This window comes from Aphelocoma coerulescens, chromosome 1A (assembly GCF_041296385.1).
Source record: "Aphelocoma coerulescens isolate FSJ_1873_10779 chromosome 1A, UR_Acoe_1.0, whole genome shotgun sequence".
NCBI lineage: Eukaryota > Metazoa > Chordata > Aves > Passeriformes > Corvidae > Aphelocoma > Aphelocoma coerulescens.
In genome coordinates this window covers 8832187-8851176 of record NC_091014.1, presented here as the reverse complement: position 1 = coordinate 8851176, position 18990 = coordinate 8832187, and the positions used below count along the sequence as shown (strand labels likewise).

General features: G+C 51.2%; 3 protein-coding genes across 3 annotated transcripts; all 3 read right to left on the bottom strand.

The window, feature by feature from the left end:
• Window positions 1-66: 66 nt before the first annotated feature.
• LOC138104552 (inositol 1,4,5-trisphosphate receptor-interacting protein-like 1) lies at window positions 67-1566 on the bottom strand. Its single transcript, XM_069003838.1, has one exon. It carries the CDS (start codon window positions 1564-1566, stop codon window positions 67-69), a length of 1500 nt encoding a protein of 499 aa, XP_068859939.1.
• Window positions 1567-8504: 6938 nt separating this feature from the next.
• On the bottom strand, window positions 8505-10004 carry LOC138104550 (inositol 1,4,5-trisphosphate receptor-interacting protein-like 1). Its single transcript, XM_069003837.1, has one exon. The coding sequence runs from the start codon at window positions 10002-10004 to the stop codon at window positions 8505-8507; it is 1500 nt and encodes a 499-aa protein (XP_068859938.1).
• A 6938-nt stretch (window positions 10005-16942) lies between these two features.
• LOC138104549 (inositol 1,4,5-trisphosphate receptor-interacting protein-like 1) lies at window positions 16943-18442 on the bottom strand. The gene has a single exon (XM_069003836.1). The coding sequence runs from the start codon at window positions 18440-18442 to the stop codon at window positions 16943-16945; it is 1500 nt and encodes a 499-aa protein (XP_068859937.1).
• Between the last annotated feature and the right edge of the window lie 548 nt (window positions 18443-18990).

The following is an 18990-nucleotide window of genomic DNA, read 5'->3' as shown; positions in this document are numbered from 1 at the left end:
GCCGTGCTCACGTGGCTGCCTTCGGGTGTGAGCCCCCCCAGCACAGCTCTGTGCAGGGAATTCCTCTCAGTGGCTGGAGAGCAGCGTCCAGAGGCGGAATCGCAGCTGACCGTAAGCTTGCATCGCCTCCGCGTGGGCGGCCGGATCTCGGGCCAGGTGCTCAAAGAGGTTGAGCGGCTCGACCGTTCGCATTGCCGGCGGCAAGCTGATCTCCGCAGGAAGCCTCTTGTTGCCCAGGACAAAGTGCTCCAGGCGTTTCAACTGCAGGCAGCGGCGCAGGTATGCCATGATGTCCCACAGCCGCCGCTCAAATTCCCTCCTGCGCCACTTGGACAGCGGTACGGTGGTCAGCACGTGCATGACCACAGTCTTCCAGGTCGAGCTGGAAAAACCTGTGCCCCTCAGGATGTAGGTGAAGAGCTGCAGGCATTTCAGGTGCAAGCTCTCACACGGCACCTGCCTGGCCACGTGCTGGAAGAATTTTGCCTCTGCCACAGCGTACGTCTCAGGCCACGCTGTGCTTGCGATGGACTCGGCCTTGGCGGGCCGGCTGCTGACAAAGCTGCTGGAGCCGCCTTTCTGGGCCTCTGTGGGCTGGCTGACCACAAAGATGTCGGAGTCCCCGTGGCGCACCCCAAACAGCATCTCCACCATCAGGCTCTCCTTGCCTTTGCTCAGCCGGAATTGGCAGGACCGGCTGCAGGGCTGAAACACCAAGTGCCACGAGTACGACTGAGGCAAATGCAGCCACGAGCATCTCACCAGCTTGTAGAACCAGTGGGAGGTTTTCTCCACGTCCAGGTAGGAGCCGGTGCAGAGTGTCTTTAGGAGGCTGGGCTTCTGCTTCCGCCGCAGCTCCTTCTGCGAGTGGTGCAGGAAGCACAACAGCTTCTCGCCCAGCTGCTCCCTCTCGCACGTGCACACCAGCTCCACACGGACGCAGAAGGTCCTTGCTGCCATCTGCCCGGCACTGTTCAGCTCCAGGTGGAAGGCGTGTCCCGGCGGGGGATTCAGTGGGACCAGCATGCGGTACACCACATCCTGCTCACGGGGACTCCAACCCTCAAAGGCACTGCCCACCCCGATGGCTTCTTGAGGCACCGGGTAGAAACTATTGCTCACGCTGTCAGTAAAGACACGCGTGAAGCTCTCCATCAGCTCCGCTGCCACTGAGCGACCTCTCTCTACGTCCTCGACAGGACACTGTATGCGATCCACTAAAAGGATCCCTCGCTTATTCCCAACGTCCCGGGTGTCTTCTTCCTCTTCAGTTCCACCACGGCTGCCTTTGTCCTTGCCATCACCGCGGCCTTCTTTTTCACTGGCAGCCACATTTCCACCTTCTTCTTCTTTTCCATCTTCATTCTTCTTGCCTTTCACATTCGCATCCCTGTTTTCCTGATCCTTCCCCTTCTGATCACTGGTTCTGTGTTCACTGGAATGCCGGTCTTCCTTCACCTTCACATTGTTGCTGTCTCCTTCACTTGCTTTATCAGCACCTTCTTCAGTTGAAGCAACGTTGCCGTGCTCCTCTCCATTTCCATCTTCATTCTTTTCTCCCTTCATATCGGCAGCACTGCCTTTCTCATCTTTGTCTCCATCATTGCCTTCTTCGTTTCCAACGTCATTCTTTTCTTCCTCAGTTGCAGCAAAACCGCAATGGTCTACTGCATTCCCACCATCACTGCTGTCTTCCTGTCCTGTCCAATCACTGCTTCTTTGCTCACCGGCATCACTGCTTTCCTCCACCTTCAGATCCGCATTTTCTCCCTTTCCATCTCCCTCGTATTGACCTTCTTTTACATCATCATTGTTGCCTGCCTTCGTATTTGCATCAATGGTTTTTTCTTCATTTCCATCTCCTCCTTCTTTCTTTTCAGCATCATGGTCTTGTTCCACCTGCACATCCTTGTTTTCTCCTTCATTTGCTTCAGCATGGCCTTCTTTATCTCGAGCAACATTGCCAGGTTCTTCTTCCTTTCCTTCAGCAGTGTTGCCTCCTGGCACATTCCCACCACTCCGTCCTTCATCTTTCTTTAAGTCACAGGCATCTTCATTCTTCACATTTTGGTCTTCCTTCACCTTCACATCTTCATTTCCTTCACTGGCATCATCTTCCTCTCCTTCATTTGCAGCCACAGGACTGCCTTCTCCTTCATTTTCATTACCGCTGTCATCTGCCTCCACGGTCATATTATGGTTTTCTCCATCTTCCTTTGAATCAATAGTGTCTTCTTGCTGTTCTTTTCCTCTCTCCTCTCCTAGGGTCTTGCAGGAGCTCTGGTCCTTGCCGCTGCTGTTGGCTTCACGGCACTTTCTCCTGCAGCTAAACCACAGGCCCAAGAGGAGCAGGAGTCCAGCAAGAGCCCAGAATGGCCACTGCTGCAGGGCACCAAAGAGCAGAGCTCCCCAGCCCTCATCCTGCTGCTCCGGGGGCCCTTGCTCCAGCTCCTGCAGCAGCCGAGCCATCTCGCGGTCGAGCAGCTCCTCCCGCTCCTGCATTCGCCGGTGCGTGGCCTCATCCAGCCCATCCCCAGCTGGCTGGGGGTACTGGATCAGGCTTTGCACGAGCACGAAGAGCAATGACAATAAAGCCATGGTCTGCAAGAGGACACACAGAAGGGGTTCAGTAGGGCCGGAATGGAGGCAGCCGGTGCGGGGCAGGAGCCACAGGGATGTGGCAGCAGGAAGGAGAGGGCCCCCGGCAGCTGGCAGGAGGCAAGGCCTGCACCGCTGCCCCAGCGAGCACCGAGCCGGAGCAAGGCGCTCCCGCCAGGGGCTGGGCCCTGCGTGCAGGGACAGAACACACGCCCCGGCTGCCGGCGCTTCTGCCCCAGCCCTCCCCCAGCCCGGCCTCCCCACCACCTGTGTGCACTCACCGCTTGCCCAGGCTCTACTGGGGGCAACGGCAACCAACGGGGCCTTTTCTAGCTGCCCCCATTGTGACACGGCCCCTGTGGTGTCACAGGCCCCAGAGCGCATCACAGGCCAGCCCCACCCGCCATCCCCAGCCCGGGAACTCATCATGGCCCTGGGCACCCAGAGCCTCAACAGACACAAAGTGCAGACCCATCAGTCGTGAACCTGGGAACCCCAGGGCTTCCCTGTACAAAGCAGGCACAAGCACCCTCCCACACAAACCCTTCTCAAATATAAATATGGGTGACAGGACCCCGATACGCTCTCTATATAGGTGCAGGCTTTTACTGATGATTGCAGGCAGATGTTCTTTACTATTAACAATAATATTTATTACTTTGGCCACAGCCTGTCATACAATACAGGCTAATTTTTAGTTACAGGTTTAGTGAGAAAGCAAGAATTAGAGGCTGCTTGAATGATGCACAGGAAGTTTAAACGTCATCCAATGTTAAGGCCTACCCTTCTTTTACACCAATACTGTCCTGCCTCACACATCTTTTGTGAGATAAACCCTTTTGGGAGGGTTTCTCTCCTGAATTTAGGAACACTTTCAAAGATCTGTTTATTGTTTGACAAAAGATTACATACATCCAACTGATGGTTTGCACAGTAGCACAAAAAACCATCCAAACTACTTCTTACGCTAGATGTGGCTGATCAATAGCCTGGCTGAGAAATGGACAAGCCACTGTAACAAGAAATACAAGTTTGGAAAAGGAAAAAGAAAAGTCCTCAAAACACAGAACTCCTGAAGCTTAGATCACTCCACTCTAATGTGCTCTCCCTCAATGCCACATAAAGATGTGCTCCTCCTGACACTTGCAGCAACTGGCTTCTCTCTTGCCATTCCGAGAGGAACTCTATTTTGTATAGGGATGTAGACGTGTCTGCATTTAGACGCCATCCTCAGTACAAACCTCCTCCCTTGCTTTTTTCTGACTGGAGATCCTTGCTACTGGCTACGATGGTGCTGTTTATTGGGAAGAGTTTCTCTGATGCTGATCACAGCACAGCACAGCAGGAGGTCCCTTTTTGCTCCCTTGGGCTACTCAAATTCCTCTTGGGTGATCTCTGAAATACTCTTTATCAGCTGAGGGCTGACAAAACACAGAATGTCTGAGTGATCGCCCTTCCCTTGTCCAGCCGTGACACAAGAGCTGGGTGCACTCAGAAAACACAGTTTTCTGAACCATCCTATATAAAACCAACAACCAGCTCCTTATAAATTCTGCCATCTAGATGAGGTCGCCATTGAACAGCTCCATGTCCCAAGTGGTACCCAGCAGGGAGGGAAGCAGAGGAAGACAGGATCACAGCAGCCACTGATCAGTCATTCACAGGCAGCGCCACAAAGAAAGACGAGAGAGTCAGGAATTTCACAGGCTACTCTGTTTCAGCAGCCTATGTCACCCTGCTCCTTTTAAATGTCTTCTGATGACAAGCTTCATGGCCAAGCACAGTGCTCACCTTTGGGACATGAGTAAATAAGATGCAGAACGGGAGGAAAAATTTCTTCTGACCTCCAGTCACCTGACTGTCAAGCAGACAGAGAAAACCTCCAGTCTGTTCTGAGGGAGGTGTTTTATAAACTCACCTGTAGCTAAAGCTATTCAGAAAGCCCACACTACCAGACCCAGAGTGGTAAAGAGCCTATTCATTTGCTGACCCTGGAGAAAAGGCAGCTTTAAACAAACTCTGCCACTCCCACTCTCTCTCCCTAGAACTTCAGGTTGAGACGCCTAGGACCAACTAAAGAAAAAAGCCATTTCATTCATGCCCTGGTCAAGCATTTCACACCCTCTTGTCCCTCCCAATCTACCAGCCAGTCAAACACAGAAAAAGCAAGAGACCTGTGGTAGGCTTCCAGTGGAAATACTGGCAAAATCTTCTTGGACTGCATTATTTGAAGGACCTGAGGTCAACTCACTCACTGACTGTGAATGACTTTTACTGCTCCACTTAGCCTACCAGCTCAGCTCACCTCAGCTCAGCAGCCTCCCAGCTACCTTTAGCTGCATAAGCACACGACCTGCAATCAGAAAGGCGCGAATCTTCCTTAGGAAGGAAACAGTCACGGGGAATGAAGAGTGGAGATTAGTCCACACTCTGAGGAACAGGCAACACCAACCAAACACTCTGGCAATAGCTTGTGTCTAGAAGCTCTCTACCTTCCAATCCACCTCAAGGCTTTGGGACTTGTGCTGACTTGCACAAAGGAACCCACTCCACCCTGCAGCAGTGGGCTCCTTCTTTCCAGCCTGGATGGAGGCATGTCCTGTATTTTGCAAGCATGTCCAGGTGTTCAGAATGGAACATGCTGATCATGATTAGCACCTTAAGGCACGCAGCTCTTCCCTTCTCAAAGAATGCTTTGTGAAATGATAGGCAGTGCTATCCCCACCCTTCCAAACAAGTTACCCTCCTTCTATTGCACTTGCCTTCAAAATACTGCCACTTCTTCATTTCAGACTATGCTTCCCTCAGAAGGATGCACAAAATGTTAGAGTAGTTGCAAGCACCCGCACCTGCAATTTTCAACTAACTGCGTCTTCAGAAAGGCTTCTGACAACAGGCCATTCTCTGGACATGAACACGGCAACGCTGAGGCAAGATAAATTATTTCAGTACATCTTACAGCCCAGATGTCTATGGCCAGAGAAGACACCAGCAGGTTGTCCTGATACTTCTGCTCATCCTCTCTGGTAGCAGCTGTACAGAGAACAACACAGTTTTAAATTCTAACTCAGTTTGGGCTCCACTGATGAAGGAAGCAGGAAGAAAGTGACTTGGCTTCACGCTTGGAGCAAATGTGAGTTTTCTGTGGATTTCAGTGTCCAGGATTTAAACCGGGAAGGGGTTTTCTTCAGTAAATCCAAAGGACAATTGGCTACAGAAACCTGTATCTGATACTACTGATATGCGCTGACAGTTCTCTGGCTGTGACTCATTTCATTCAAACCTGCTTTCTCCGAATGCACATCTGACAGCAGGACTTGCTCCATTCAGCCTGCAGCAGTTCCACAGGAAAGATGTTGTGAAACTGGCCACACATCTTCGCAACACTTCCACTTCAACATTTTTCCCACTATGTTCAAATGTATTTCTCAGCTTCCTAAGGAGTGCAGTGTCCGTAACAAAGGAGACGAGACTTTCATGCAGAAATGGAGAGACCTTGAACCGCAGTGGCAGGAACAACTCTGGTGTAATACCAGTGCCAGATGGCATGGGCATGAAAAGCACACTCACATCAATACGAACAGGCTTAGGAGAGACACAGAGCCCGCAGGGTGAGGTATTCCCAAAGAAGGGGAATTGACAGTGCAAAGGAGAGTTAATACCAACCAGGTGCTCAGTTACTTTATCAGAGCTCCCCTGTTTTCAAGGCCTGAAAGAACAGCTCAGTGCCAGAAAGACATCCAGATCATTTGGCCATGCTTGCTCTTATGGAACACTGTTTTCAATTTCCATCCTAGTGGGGTTGCATACTACTGACCAGTTAAAACCAGCACCTGAGCTACACCACAGTGTTTCAGTAGCAACTGTAGGTTGTAGGTTCTGCCCTTCCCCTCTCCCAGCATGCTCCTCAGACACACAGCACACTTGCACATGCACCAAAACTCACAGCCACACCCACAGTTTGACCACCTGCAATAGTTTTGGCCCTGGCCAATCTAGCCCTGGGTGGATTGTGCAACAAGAAGCCATGGGGGCCGTGCTTCTCCCCGAATCCAAGCATCGCCCCAGAGGCCACACAAGCTGTGCGGTCAGGCCGTAAGGCTCAATGGCACACAGAGATCAAGTCCTACCCACTGAGAGCACACGTCCTTGTGGAAGGGGCTGATGAGAGACTGGAGCTGGGGCAAGGGACAGGGCAGGTCTCTGCAGCTGGGGGCAGAGGAGAGGGGAACAAAGTGGGTGGGTGTGTTTGGGGAGAAGGGAGCAAGGAGGGTGTTCTCCTCCTTCCACAAGCTGGGCCAAAGGGGCTGTGGTGGGAGTGATGCCTTTTCCTGGTCTTAAAATCAAGAATCATACCCGGTTAGAAGGGGAAAAGAGATTTTACCTTGGTATTTATTTTAAGGATCCTTAGGTGCACACGTCCAGGTCATATGCATCGAGATGCGCCCCACCGAGTGTGTGTGTGTGTGTTTGTGTCCCCAACATTAGGTATAACATTATAGGTTTTACTAATTAGCATATCTATCCAAGATTCCCCAATGAGAGGCTCAAGTGAGCCCCCCTCCCCAAGGATCCTTCCCCTGGATGGTTCTATCTTGGTTTACAGAATGTGTTCTGGAGAGGACCTTGGGGTCTGGGGCACACCGATCCCTAACTACGAAGCTTCTAAAATGTTGGGTCTCTTAGCTTGACAAACAAGTCCAAGAATGTAGGCAAAACCCACTAAGAATACAGAAGTTGTAAAAGGTATAATAGGGGTATAAAAGAAAAGGCAAAAAATCTTCATGGCATCAGGAGCAGTGCCTGCCCAGCAGAGGAAGCAAAAGGCAGGGAGCTCAGCGAGCACAGTTCCCTCTCAGTGGAACAGCGAGTTCTGCTGTTGGCAGCGATCCTCCTCTGGGAGGTCCCTGCCTGCTCTCCTCACTCTTGCCTGCTTGTTCCTGGCCCCTCAGAGGACTTCCCTCTCTGACGTGGGCCACAGCAGCTTTCTTTCCCATGCTCTCAATGAGGAGGGGCAGGTTTTAAGCAGCACTGGGAGGATTAATTAATATTTTAGCTGTTTCAACCATCATGACTTCTGCTTGCATTCATGAGACAAAATTAATAGCCCGGCTCTAGAGTGTTGCAGAAATGCAATACCGAGATGTGACTGCTGGACACAATCACCGCTTGAGTCACTTTGTCATTTTTTCAGGTAGCTGCAATGGATGGACATTCTCTAAGAACCATTGGGTTAAATACAAAGAAGGACACTTTTCAGGCAATTTGAGAAACTTCTCTCCTTTTATTATTTCTTCAAACATACATATGTAGATATTACTGAAGGGCAGCTATACCAGAGTAGCTCAATTGCCTAAACTAAGGGTAACTGGGAAATAATCTCACACTAACAATCCTAAAGGACCTCTTGACGTGATGATGATGAAACTAGTTCCTATTACGAAAACTTGGACTACCTATTCTCCTATGGTAAAGTGAGTTAAAACTATTATCTTCACTTCCACAGACTGAGATGAACTACATCTTTACAAAACCATTATAAAGTACATACAGGTCACTGAAAAAACTACATTAATTTTCTAACAGGCTCGGTTTTGGTCTTCCAGGCATGCCAGGCAACCTCTCAGCATCAGTGTCTTCCGTGAGGATGTGCAGGTGGAGCCAGTTTCTGCCTTACAGACTTTGGGCAATATTGCAACAGCACCGTCATGACTGGAAGGCGAAAGGCAAGGCAACGCAGAGATGTGTGTCTGCACGGTGAATCCATGTGCCACAGCATCTTCCATCCATGGGAGCAGGAAAGCAGCTTCAGGATTGCCAGTGAAAAAAGCAAGAATGATGCCGTGCTCACGTGGCTGCCTTCGGGTGTGAGCCCCCCCAGCACAGCTCTGTGCAGGGAATTCCTCTCAGTGGCTGGAGAGCAGCGTCCAGAGGCGGAATCGCAGCTGACCGTAAGCTTGCATCGCCTCCGCGTGGGCGGCCGGATCTCGGGCCAGGTGCTCAAAGAGGTTGAGCGGCTCGACCGTTCGCATTGCCGGCGGCAAGCTGATCTCCGCAGGAAGCCTCTTGTTGCCCAGGACAAAGTGCTCCAGGCGTTTCAACTGCAGGCAGCGGCGCAGGTATGCCATGATGTCCCACAGCCGCCGCTCAAATTCCCTCCTGCGCCACTTGGACAGCGGTACGGTGGTCAGCACGTGCATGACCACAGTCTTCCAGGTCGAGCTGGAAAAACCTGTGCCCCTCAGGATGTAGGTGAAGAGCTGCAGGCATTTCAGGTGCAAGCTCTCACACGGCACCTGCCTGGCCACGTGCTGGAAGAATTTTGCCTCTGCCACAGCGTACGTCTCAGGCCACGCTGTGCTTGCGATGGACTCGGCCTTGGCGGGCCGGCTGCTGACAAAGCTGCTGGAGCCGCCTTTCTGGGCCTCTGTGGGCTGGCTGACCACAAAGATGTCGGAGTCCCCGTGGCGCACCCCAAACAGCATCTCCACCATCAGGCTCTCCTTGCCTTTGCTCAGCCGGAATTGGCAGGACCGGCTGCAGGGCTGAAACACCAAGTGCCACGAGTACGACTGAGGCAAATGCAGCCACGAGCATCTCACCAGCTTGTAGAACCAGTGGGAGGTTTTCTCCACGTCCAGGTAGGAGCCGGTGCAGAGTGTCTTTAGGAGGCTGGGCTTCTGCTTCCGCCGCAGCTCCTTCTGCGAGTGGTGCAGGAAGCACAACAGCTTCTCGCCCAGCTGCTCCCTCTCGCACGTGCACACCAGCTCCACACGGACGCAGAAGGTCCTTGCTGCCATCTGCCCGGCACTGTTCAGCTCCAGGTGGAAGGCGTGTCCCGGCGGGGGATTCAGTGGGACCAGCATGCGGTACACCACATCCTGCTCACGGGGACTCCAACCCTCAAAGGCACTGCCCACCCCGATGGCTTCTTGAGGCACCGGGTAGAAACTATTGCTCACGCTGTCAGTAAAGACACGCGTGAAGCTCTCCATCAGCTCCGCTGCCACTGAGCGACCTCTCTCTACGTCCTCGACAGGACACTGTATGCGATCCACTAAAAGGATCCCTCGCTTATTCCCAACGTCCCGGGTGTCTTCTTCCTCTTCAGTTCCACCACGGCTGCCTTTGTCCTTGCCATCACCGCGGCCTTCTTTTTCACTGGCAGCCACATTTCCACCTTCTTCTTCTTTTCCATCTTCATTCTTCTTGCCTTTCACATTCGCATCCCTGTTTTCCTGATCCTTCCCCTTCTGATCACTGGTTCTGTGTTCACTGGAATGCCGGTCTTCCTTCACCTTCACATTGTTGCTGTCTCCTTCACTTGCTTTATCAGCACCTTCTTCAGTTGAAGCAACGTTGCCGTGCTCCTCTCCATTTCCATCTTCATTCTTTTCTCCCTTCATATCGGCAGCACTGCCTTTCTCATCTTTGTCTCCATCATTGCCTTCTTCGTTTCCAACGTCATTCTTTTCTTCCTCAGTTGCAGCAAAACCGCAATGGTCTACTGCATTCCCACCATCACTGCTGTCTTCCTGTCCTGTCCAATCACTGCTTCTTTGCTCACCGGCATCACTGCTTTCCTCCACCTTCAGATCCGCATTTTCTCCCTTTCCATCTCCCTCGTATTGACCTTCTTTTACATCATCATTGTTGCCTGCCTTCGTATTTGCATCAATGGTTTTTTCTTCATTTCCATCTCCTCCTTCTTTCTTTTCAGCATCATGGTCTTGTTCCACCTGCACATCCTTGTTTTCTCCTTCATTTGCTTCAGCATGGCCTTCTTTATCTCGAGCAACATTGCCAGGTTCTTCTTCCTTTCCTTCAGCAGTGTTGCCTCCTGGCACATTCCCACCACTCCGTCCTTCATCTTTCTTTAAGTCACAGGCATCTTCATTCTTCACATTTTGGTCTTCCTTCACCTTCACATCTTCATTTCCTTCACTGGCATCATCTTCCTCTCCTTCATTTGCAGCCACAGGACTGCCTTCTCCTTCATTTTCATTACCGCTGTCATCTGCCTCCACGGTCATATTATGGTTTTCTCCATCTTCCTTTGAATCAATAGTGTCTTCTTGCTGTTCTTTTCCTCTCTCCTCTCCTAGGGTCTTGCAGGAGCTCTGGTCCTTGCCGCTGCTGTTGGCTTCACGGCACTTTCTCCTGCAGCTAAACCACAGGCCCAAGAGGAGCAGGAGTCCAGCAAGAGCCCAGAATGGCCACTGCTGCAGGGCACCAAAGAGCAGAGCTCCCCAGCCCTCATCCTGCTGCTCCGGGGGCCCTTGCTCCAGCTCCTGCAGCAGCCGAGCCATCTCGCGGTCGAGCAGCTCCTCCCGCTCCTGCATTCGCCGGTGCGTGGCCTCATCCAGCCCATCCCCAGCTGGCTGGGGGTACTGGATCAGGCTTTGCACGAGCACGAAGAGCAATGACAATAAAGCCATGGTCTGCAAGAGGACACACAGAAGGGGTTCAGTAGGGCCGGAATGGAGGCAGCCGGTGCGGGGCAGGAGCCACAGGGATGTGGCAGCAGGAAGGAGAGGGCCCCCGGCAGCTGGCAGGAGGCAAGGCCTGCACCGCTGCCCCAGCGAGCACCGAGCCGGAGCAAGGCGCTCCCGCCAGGGGCTGGGCCCTGCATGCAGGGACAGAACACACGCCCCGGCTGCCGGCGCTTCTGCCCCAGCCCTCCCCCAGCCCAGCCTCCCCACCACCTGTGTGCACTCACCGCTTGCCCAGGCTCTACTGGGGGCAACGGCAACCAACGGGGCCTTTTCTAGCTGCCCCCATTGTGACACGGCCCCTGTGGTGTCACAGGCCCCAGAGCGCATCACAGGCCAGCCCCACCCGCCATCCCCAGCCCGGGAACTCATCATGGCCCTGGGCACCCAGAGCCTCAACAGACACAAAGTGCAGACCCATCAGTCGTGAACCTGGGAACCCCAGGGCTTCCCTGTACAAAGCAGGCACAAGCACCCTCCCACACAAACCCTTCTCAAATATAAATATGGGTGACAGGACCCCGATACGCTCTCTATATAGGTGCAGGCTTTTACTGATGATTGCAGGCAGATGTTCTTTACTATTAACAATAATATTTATTACTTTGGCCACAGCCTGTCATACAATACAGGCTAATTTTTAGTTACAGGTTTAGTGAGAAAGCAAGAATTAGAGGCTGCTTGAATGATGCACAGGAAGTTTAAACGTCATCCAATGTTAAGGCCTACCCTTCTTTTACACCAATACTGTCCTGCCTCACACATCTTTTGTGAGATAAACCCTTTTGGGAGGGTTTCTCTCCTGAATTTAGGAACACTTTCAAAGATCTGTTTATTGTTTGACAAAAGATTACATACATCCAACTGATGGTTTGCACAGTAGCACAAAAAACCATCCAAACTACTTCTTACGCTAGATGTGGCTGATCAATAGCCTGGCTGAGAAATGGACAAGCCACTGTAACAAGAAATACAAGTTTGGAAAAGGAAAAAGAAAAGTCCTCAAAACACAGAACTCCTGAAGCTTAGATCACTCCACTCTAATGTGCTCTCCCTCAATGCCACATAAAGATGTGCTCCTCCTGACACTTGCAGCAACTGGCTTCTCTCTTGCCATTCCGAGAGGAACTCTATTTTGTATAGGGATGTAGACGTGTCTGCATTTAGACGCCATCCTCAGTACAAACCTCCTCCCTTGCTTTTTTCTGACTGGAGATCCTTGCTACTGGCTACGATGGTGCTGTTTATTGGGAAGAGTTTCTCTGATGCTGATCACAGCACAGCACAGCAGGAGGTCCCTTTTTGCTCCCTTGGGCTACTCAAATTCCTCTTGGGTGATCTCTGAAATACTCTTTATCAGCTGAGGGCTGACAAAACACAGAATGTCTGAGTGATCGCCCTTCCCTTGTCCAGCCGTGACACAAGAGCTGGGTGCACTCAGAAAACACAGTTTTCTGAACCATCCTATATAAAACCAACAACCAGCTCCTTATAAATTCTGCCATCTAGATGAGGTCGCCATTGAACAGCTCCATGTCCCAAGTGGTACCCAGCAGGGAGGGAAGCAGAGGAAGACAGGATCACAGCAGCCACTGATCAGTCATTCACAGGCAGCGCCACAAAGAAAGACGAGAGAGTCAGGAATTTCACAGGCTACTCTGTTTCAGCAGCCTATGTCACCCTGCTCCTTTTAAATGTCTTCTGATGACAAGCTTCATGGCCAAGCACAGTGCTCACCTTTGGGACATGAGTAAATAAGATGCAGAACGGGAGGAAAAATTTCTTCTGACCTCCAGTCACCTGACTGTCAAGCAGACAGAGAAAACCTCCAGTCTGTTCTGAGGGAGGTGTTTTATAAACTCACCTGTAGCTAAAGCTATTCAGAAAGCCCACACTACCAGACCCAGAGTGGTAAAGAGCCTATTCATTTGCTGACCCTGGAGAAAAGGCAGCTTTAAACAAACTCTGCCACTCCCACTCTCTCTCCCTAGAACTTCAGGTTGAGACGCCTAGGACCAACTAAAGAAAAAAGCCATTTCATTCATGCCCTGGTCAAGCATTTCACACCCTCTTGTCCCTCCCAATCTACCAGCCAGTCAAACACAGAAAAAGCAAGAGACCTGTGGTAGGCTTCCAGTGGAAATACTGGCAAAATCTTCTTGGACTGCATTATTTGAAGGACCTGAGGTCAACTCACTCACTGACTGTGAATGACTTTTACTGCTCCACTTAGCCTACCAGCTCAGCTCACCTCAGCTCAGCAGCCTCCCAGCTACCTTTAGCTGCATAAGCACACGACCTGCAATCAGAAAGGCGCGAATCTTCCTTAGGAAGGAAACAGTCACGGGGAATGAAGAGTGGAGATTAGTCCACACTCTGAGGAACAGGCAACACCAACCAAACACTCTGGCAATAGCTTGTGTCTAGAAGCTCTCTACCTTCCAATCCACCTCAAGGCTTTGGGACTTGTGCTGACTTGCACAAAGGAACCCACTCCACCCTGCAGCAGTGGGCTCCTTCTTTCCAGCCTGGATGGAGGCATGTCCTGTATTTTGCAAGCATGTCCAGGTGTTCAGAATGGAACATGCTGATCATGATTAGCACCTTAAGGCACGCAGCTCTTCCCTTCTCAAAGAATGCTTTGTGAAATGATAGGCAGTGCTATCCCCACCCTTCCAAACAAGTTACCCTCCTTCTATTGCACTTGCCTTCAAAATACTGCCACTTCTTCATTTCAGACTATGCTTCCCTCAGAAGGATGCACAAAATGTTAGAGTAGTTGCAAGCACCCGCACCTGCAATTTTCAACTAACTGCGTCTTCAGAAAGGCTTCTGACAACAGGCCATTCTCTGGACATGAACACGGCAACACTGAGGCAAGATAAATTATTTCAGTACATCTTACAGCCCAGATGTCTATGGCCAGAGAAGACACCAGCAGGTTGTCCTGATACTTCTGCTCATCCTCTCTGGTAGCAGCTGTACAGAGAACAACACAGTTTTAAATTCTAACTCAGTTTGGGCTCCACTGATGAAGGAAGCAGGAAGAAAGTGACTTGGCTTCACGCTTGGAGCAAATGTGAGTTTTCTGTGGATTTCAGTGTCCAGGATTTAAACCGGGAAGGGGTTTTCTTCAGTAAATCCAAAGGACAATTGGCTACAGAAACCTGTATCTGATACTACTGATATGCGCTGACAGTTCTCTGGCTGTGACTCATTTCATTCAAACCTGCTTTCTCCGAATGCACATCTGACAGCAGGACTTGCTCCATTCAGCCTGCAGCAGTTCCACAGGAAAGATGTTGTGAAACTGGCCACACATCTTCGCAACACTTCCACTTCAACATTTTTCCCACTATGTTCAAATGTATTTCTCAGCTTCCTAAGGAGTGCAGTGTCCGTAACAAAGGAGACGAGACTTTCATGCAGAAATGGAGAGACCTTGAACCGCAGTGGCAGGAACAACTCTGGTGTAATACCAGTGCCAGATGGCATGGGCATGAAAAGCACACTCACATCAATACGAACAGGCTTAGGAGAGACACAGAGCCCGCAGGGTGAGGTATTCCCAAAGAAGGGGAATTGACAGTGCAAAGGAGAGTTAATACCAACCAGGTGCTCAGTTACTTTATCAGAGCTCCCCTGTTTTCAAGGCCTGAAAGAACAGCTCAGTGCCAGAAAGACATCCAGATCATTTGGCCATGCTTGCTCTTATGGAACACTGTTTTCAATTTCCATCCTAGTGGGGTTGCATACTACTGACCAGTTAAAACCAGCACCTGAGCTACACCACAGTGTTTCAGTAGCAACTGTAGGTTGTAGGTTCTGCCCTTCCCCTCTCCCAGCATGCTCCTCAGACACACAGCACACTTGCACATGCACCAAAACTCACAGCCACACCCACAGTTTGACCACCTGCAATAGTTTTGGCCCTGGCCAATCTAGCCCTGGGTGGATTGTGCAACAAGAAGCCATGGGGGCCGTGCTTCTCCCCGAATCCAAGCATCGCCCCAGAGGCCACACAAGCTGTGCGGTCAGGCCGTAAGGCTCAATGGCACACAGAGATCAAGTCCTACCCACTGAGAGCACACGTCCTTGTGGAAGGGGCTGATGAGAGACTGGAGCTGGGGCAAGGGACAGGGCAGGTCTCTGCAGCTGGGGGCAGAGGAGAGGGGAACAAAGTGGGTGGGTGTGTTTGGGGAGAAGGGAGCAAGGAGGGTGTTCTCCTCCTTCCACAAGCTGGGCCAAAGGGGCTGTGGTGGGAGTGATGCCTTTTCCTGGTCTTAAAATCAAGAATCATACCCGGTTAGAAGGGGAAAAGAGATTTTACCTTGGTATTTATTTTAAGGATCCTTAGGTGCACACGTCCAGGTCATATGCATCGAGATGCGCCCCACCGAGTGTGTGTGTGTGTGTTTGTGTCCCCAACATTAGGTATAACATTATAGGTTTTACTAATTAGCATATCTATCCAAGATTCCCCAATGAGAGGCTCAAGTGAGCCCCCCTCCCCAAGGATCCTTCCCCTGGATGGTTCTATCTTGGTTTACAGAATGTGTTCTGGAGAGGACCTTGGGGTCTGGGGCACACCGATCCCTAACTACGAAGCTTCTAAAATGTTGGGTCTCTTAGCTTGACAAACAAGTCCAAGAATGTAGGCAAAACCCACTAAGAATACAGAAGTTGTAAAAGGTATAATAGGGGTATAAAAGAAAAGGCAAAAAATCTTCATGGCATCAGGAGCAGTGCCTGCCCAGCAGAGGAAGCAAAAGGCAGGGAGCTCAGCGAGCACAGTTCCCTCTCAGTGGAACAGCGAGTTCTGCTGTTGGCAGCGATCCTCCTCTGGGAGGTCCCTGCCTGCTCTCCTCACTCTTGCCTGCTTGTTCCTGGCCCCTCAGAGGACTTCCCTCTCTGACGTGGGCCACAGCAGCTTTCTTTCCCATGCTCTCAATGAGGAGGGGCAGGTTTTAAGCAGCACTGGGAGGATTAATTAATATTTTAGCTGTTTCAACCATCATGACTTCTGCTTGCATTCATGAGACAAAATTAATAGCCCGGCTCTAGAGTGTTGCAGAAATGCAATACCGAGATGTGACTGCTGGACACAATCACCGCTTGAGTCACTTTGTCATTTTTTCAGGTAGCTGCAATGGATGGACATTCTCTAAGAACCATTGGGTTAAATACAAAGAAGGACACTTTTCAGGCAATTTGAGAAACTTCTCTCCTTTTATTATTTCTTCAAACATACATATGTAGATATTACTGAAGGGCAGCTATACCAGAGTAGCTCAATTGCCTAAACTAAGGGTAACTGGGAAATAATCTCACACTAACAATCCTAAAGGACCTCTTGACGTGATGATGATGAAACTAGTTCCTATTACGAAAACTTGGACTACCTATTCTCCTATGGTAAAGTGAGTTAAAACTATTATCTTCACTTCCACAGACTGAGATGAACTACATCTTTACAAAACCATTATAAAGTACATACAGGTCACTGAAAAAACTACATTAATTTTCTAACAGGCTCGGTTTTGGTCTTCCAGGCATGCCAGGCAACCTCTCAGCATCAGTGTCTTCCGTGAGGATGTGCAGGTGGAGCCAGTTTCTGCCTTACAGACTTTGGGCAATATTGCAACAGCACCGTCATGACTGGAAGGCGAAAGGCAAGGCAACGCAGAGATGTGTGTCTGCACGGTGAATCCATGTGCCACAGCATCTTCCATCCATGGGAGCAGGAAAGCAGCTTCAGGATTGCCAGTGAAAAAAGCAAGAATGATGCCGTGCTCACGTGGCTGCCTTCGGGTGTGAGCCCCCCCAGCACAGCTCTGTGCAGGGAATTCCTCTCAGTGGCTGGAGAGCAGCGTCCAGAGGCGGAATCGCAGCTGACCGTAAGCTTGCATCGCCTCCGCGTGGGCGGCCGGATCTCGGGCCAGGTGCTCAAAGAGGTTGAGCGGCTCGACCGTTCGCATTGCCGGCGGCAAGCTGATCTCCGCAGGAAGCCTCTTGTTGCCCAGGACAAAGTGCTCCAGGCGTTTCAACTGCAGGCAGCGGCGCAGGTATGCCATGATGTCCCACAGCCGCCGCTCAAATTCCCTCCTGCGCCACTTGGACAGCGGTACGGTGGTCAGCACGTGCATGACCACAGTCTTCCAGGTCGAGCTGGAAAAACCTGTGCCCCTCAGGATGTAGGTGAAGAGCTGCAGGCATTTCAGGTGCAAGCTCTCACACGGCACCTGCCTGGCCACGTGCTGGAAGAATTTTGCCTCTGCCACAGCGTACGTCTCAGGCCACGCTGTGCTTGCGATGGACTCGGCCTTGGCGGGCCGGCTGCTGACAAAGCTGCTGGAGCCGCCTTTCTGGGCCTCTGTGGGCTGGCTGACCACAAAGATGTCGGAGTCCCCGTGGCGCACCCCAAACAGCATCTCCACCATCAGGCTCTCCTTGCCTTTGCTCAGCCGGAATTGGCAGGACCGGCTGCAGGGCTGAAACACCAAGTGCCACGAGTACGACTGAGGCAAATGCAGCCACGAGCATCTCACCAGCTTGTAGAACCAGTGGGAGGTTTTCTCCACGTCCAGGTAGGAGCCGGTGCAGAGTGTCTTTAGGAGGCTGGGCTTCTGCTTCCGCCGCAGCTCCTTCTGCGAGTGGTGCAGGAAGCACAACAGCTTCTCGCCCAGCTGCTCCCTCTCGCACGTGCACACCAGCTCCACACGGACGCAGAAGGTCCTTGCTGCCATCTGCCCGGCACTGTTCAGCTCCAGGTGGAAGGCGTGTCCCGGCGGGGGATTCAGTGGGACCAGCATGCGGTACACCACATCCTGCTCACGGGGACTCCAACCCTCAAAGGCACTGCCCACCCCGATGGCTTCTTGAGGCACCGGGTAGAAACTATTGCTCACGCTGTCAGTAAAGACACGCGTGAAGCTCTCCATCAGCTCCGCTGCCACTGAGCGACCTCTCTCTACGTCCTCGACAGGACACTGTATGCGATCCACTAAAAGGATCCCTCGCTTATTCCCAACGTCCCGGGTGTCTTCTTCCTCTTCAGTTCCACCACGGCTGCCTTTGTCCTTGCCATCACCGCGGCCTTCTTTTTCACTGGCAGCCACATTTCCACCTTCTTCTTCTTTTCCATCTTCATTCTTCTTGCCTTTCACATTCGCATCCCTGTTTTCCTGATCCTTCCCCTTCTGATCACTGGTTCTGTGTTCACTGGAATGCCGGTCTTCCTTCACCTTCACATTGTTGCTGTCTCCTTCACTTGCTTTATCAGCACCTTCTTCAGTTGAAGCAACGTTGCCGTGCTCCTCTCCATTTCCATCTTCATTCTTTTCTCCCTTCATATCGGCAGCACTGCCTTTCTCATCTTTGTCTCCATCATTGCCTTCTTCGTTTCCAACGTCATTCTTTTCTTCCTCAGTTGCAGCAAAACCGCAATGGTCTACTGCATTCCCACCATCACTGCTGTCTTCCTGTCCTGTCCAATCACTGCTTCTTTGCTCACCGGCATCACTGCTTTCCTCCACCTTCAGATCCGCATTTTCTCCCTTTCCATCTCCCTCGTATTGACCTTCTTTTACATCATCATTGTTGCCTGCCTTCGTATTTGCATCAATGGTTTTTTCTTCATTTCCATCTCCTCCTTCTTTCTTTTCAGCATCATGGTCTTGTTCCACCTGCACATCCTTGTTTTCTCCTTCATTTGCTTCAGCATGGCCTTCTTTATCTCGAGCAACATTGCCAGGTTCTTCTTCCTTTCCTTCAGCAGTGTTGCCTCCTGGCACATTCCCACCACTCCGTCCTTCATCTTTCTTTAAGTCACAGGCATCTTCATTCTTCACATTTTGGTCTTCCTTCACCTTCACATCTTCATTTCCTTCACTGGCATCAT

Excerpts from the sequence above, each read along its gene's own strand:
- LOC138104550 (XM_069003837.1), bottom strand. The coding sequence starts at position 10,004 with ATGAAGGGAGAAAAGAATGAAGATGGAAATGGAGAGGAGCACGGCAAC.
- LOC138104549 (XM_069003836.1), bottom strand. The coding sequence starts at position 18,442 with ATGAAGGGAGAAAAGAATGAAGATGGAAATGGAGAGGAGCACGGCAAC.
- LOC138104552 (XM_069003838.1), bottom strand. The coding sequence starts at position 1,566 with ATGAAGGGAGAAAAGAATGAAGATGGAAATGGAGAGGAGCACGGCAAC.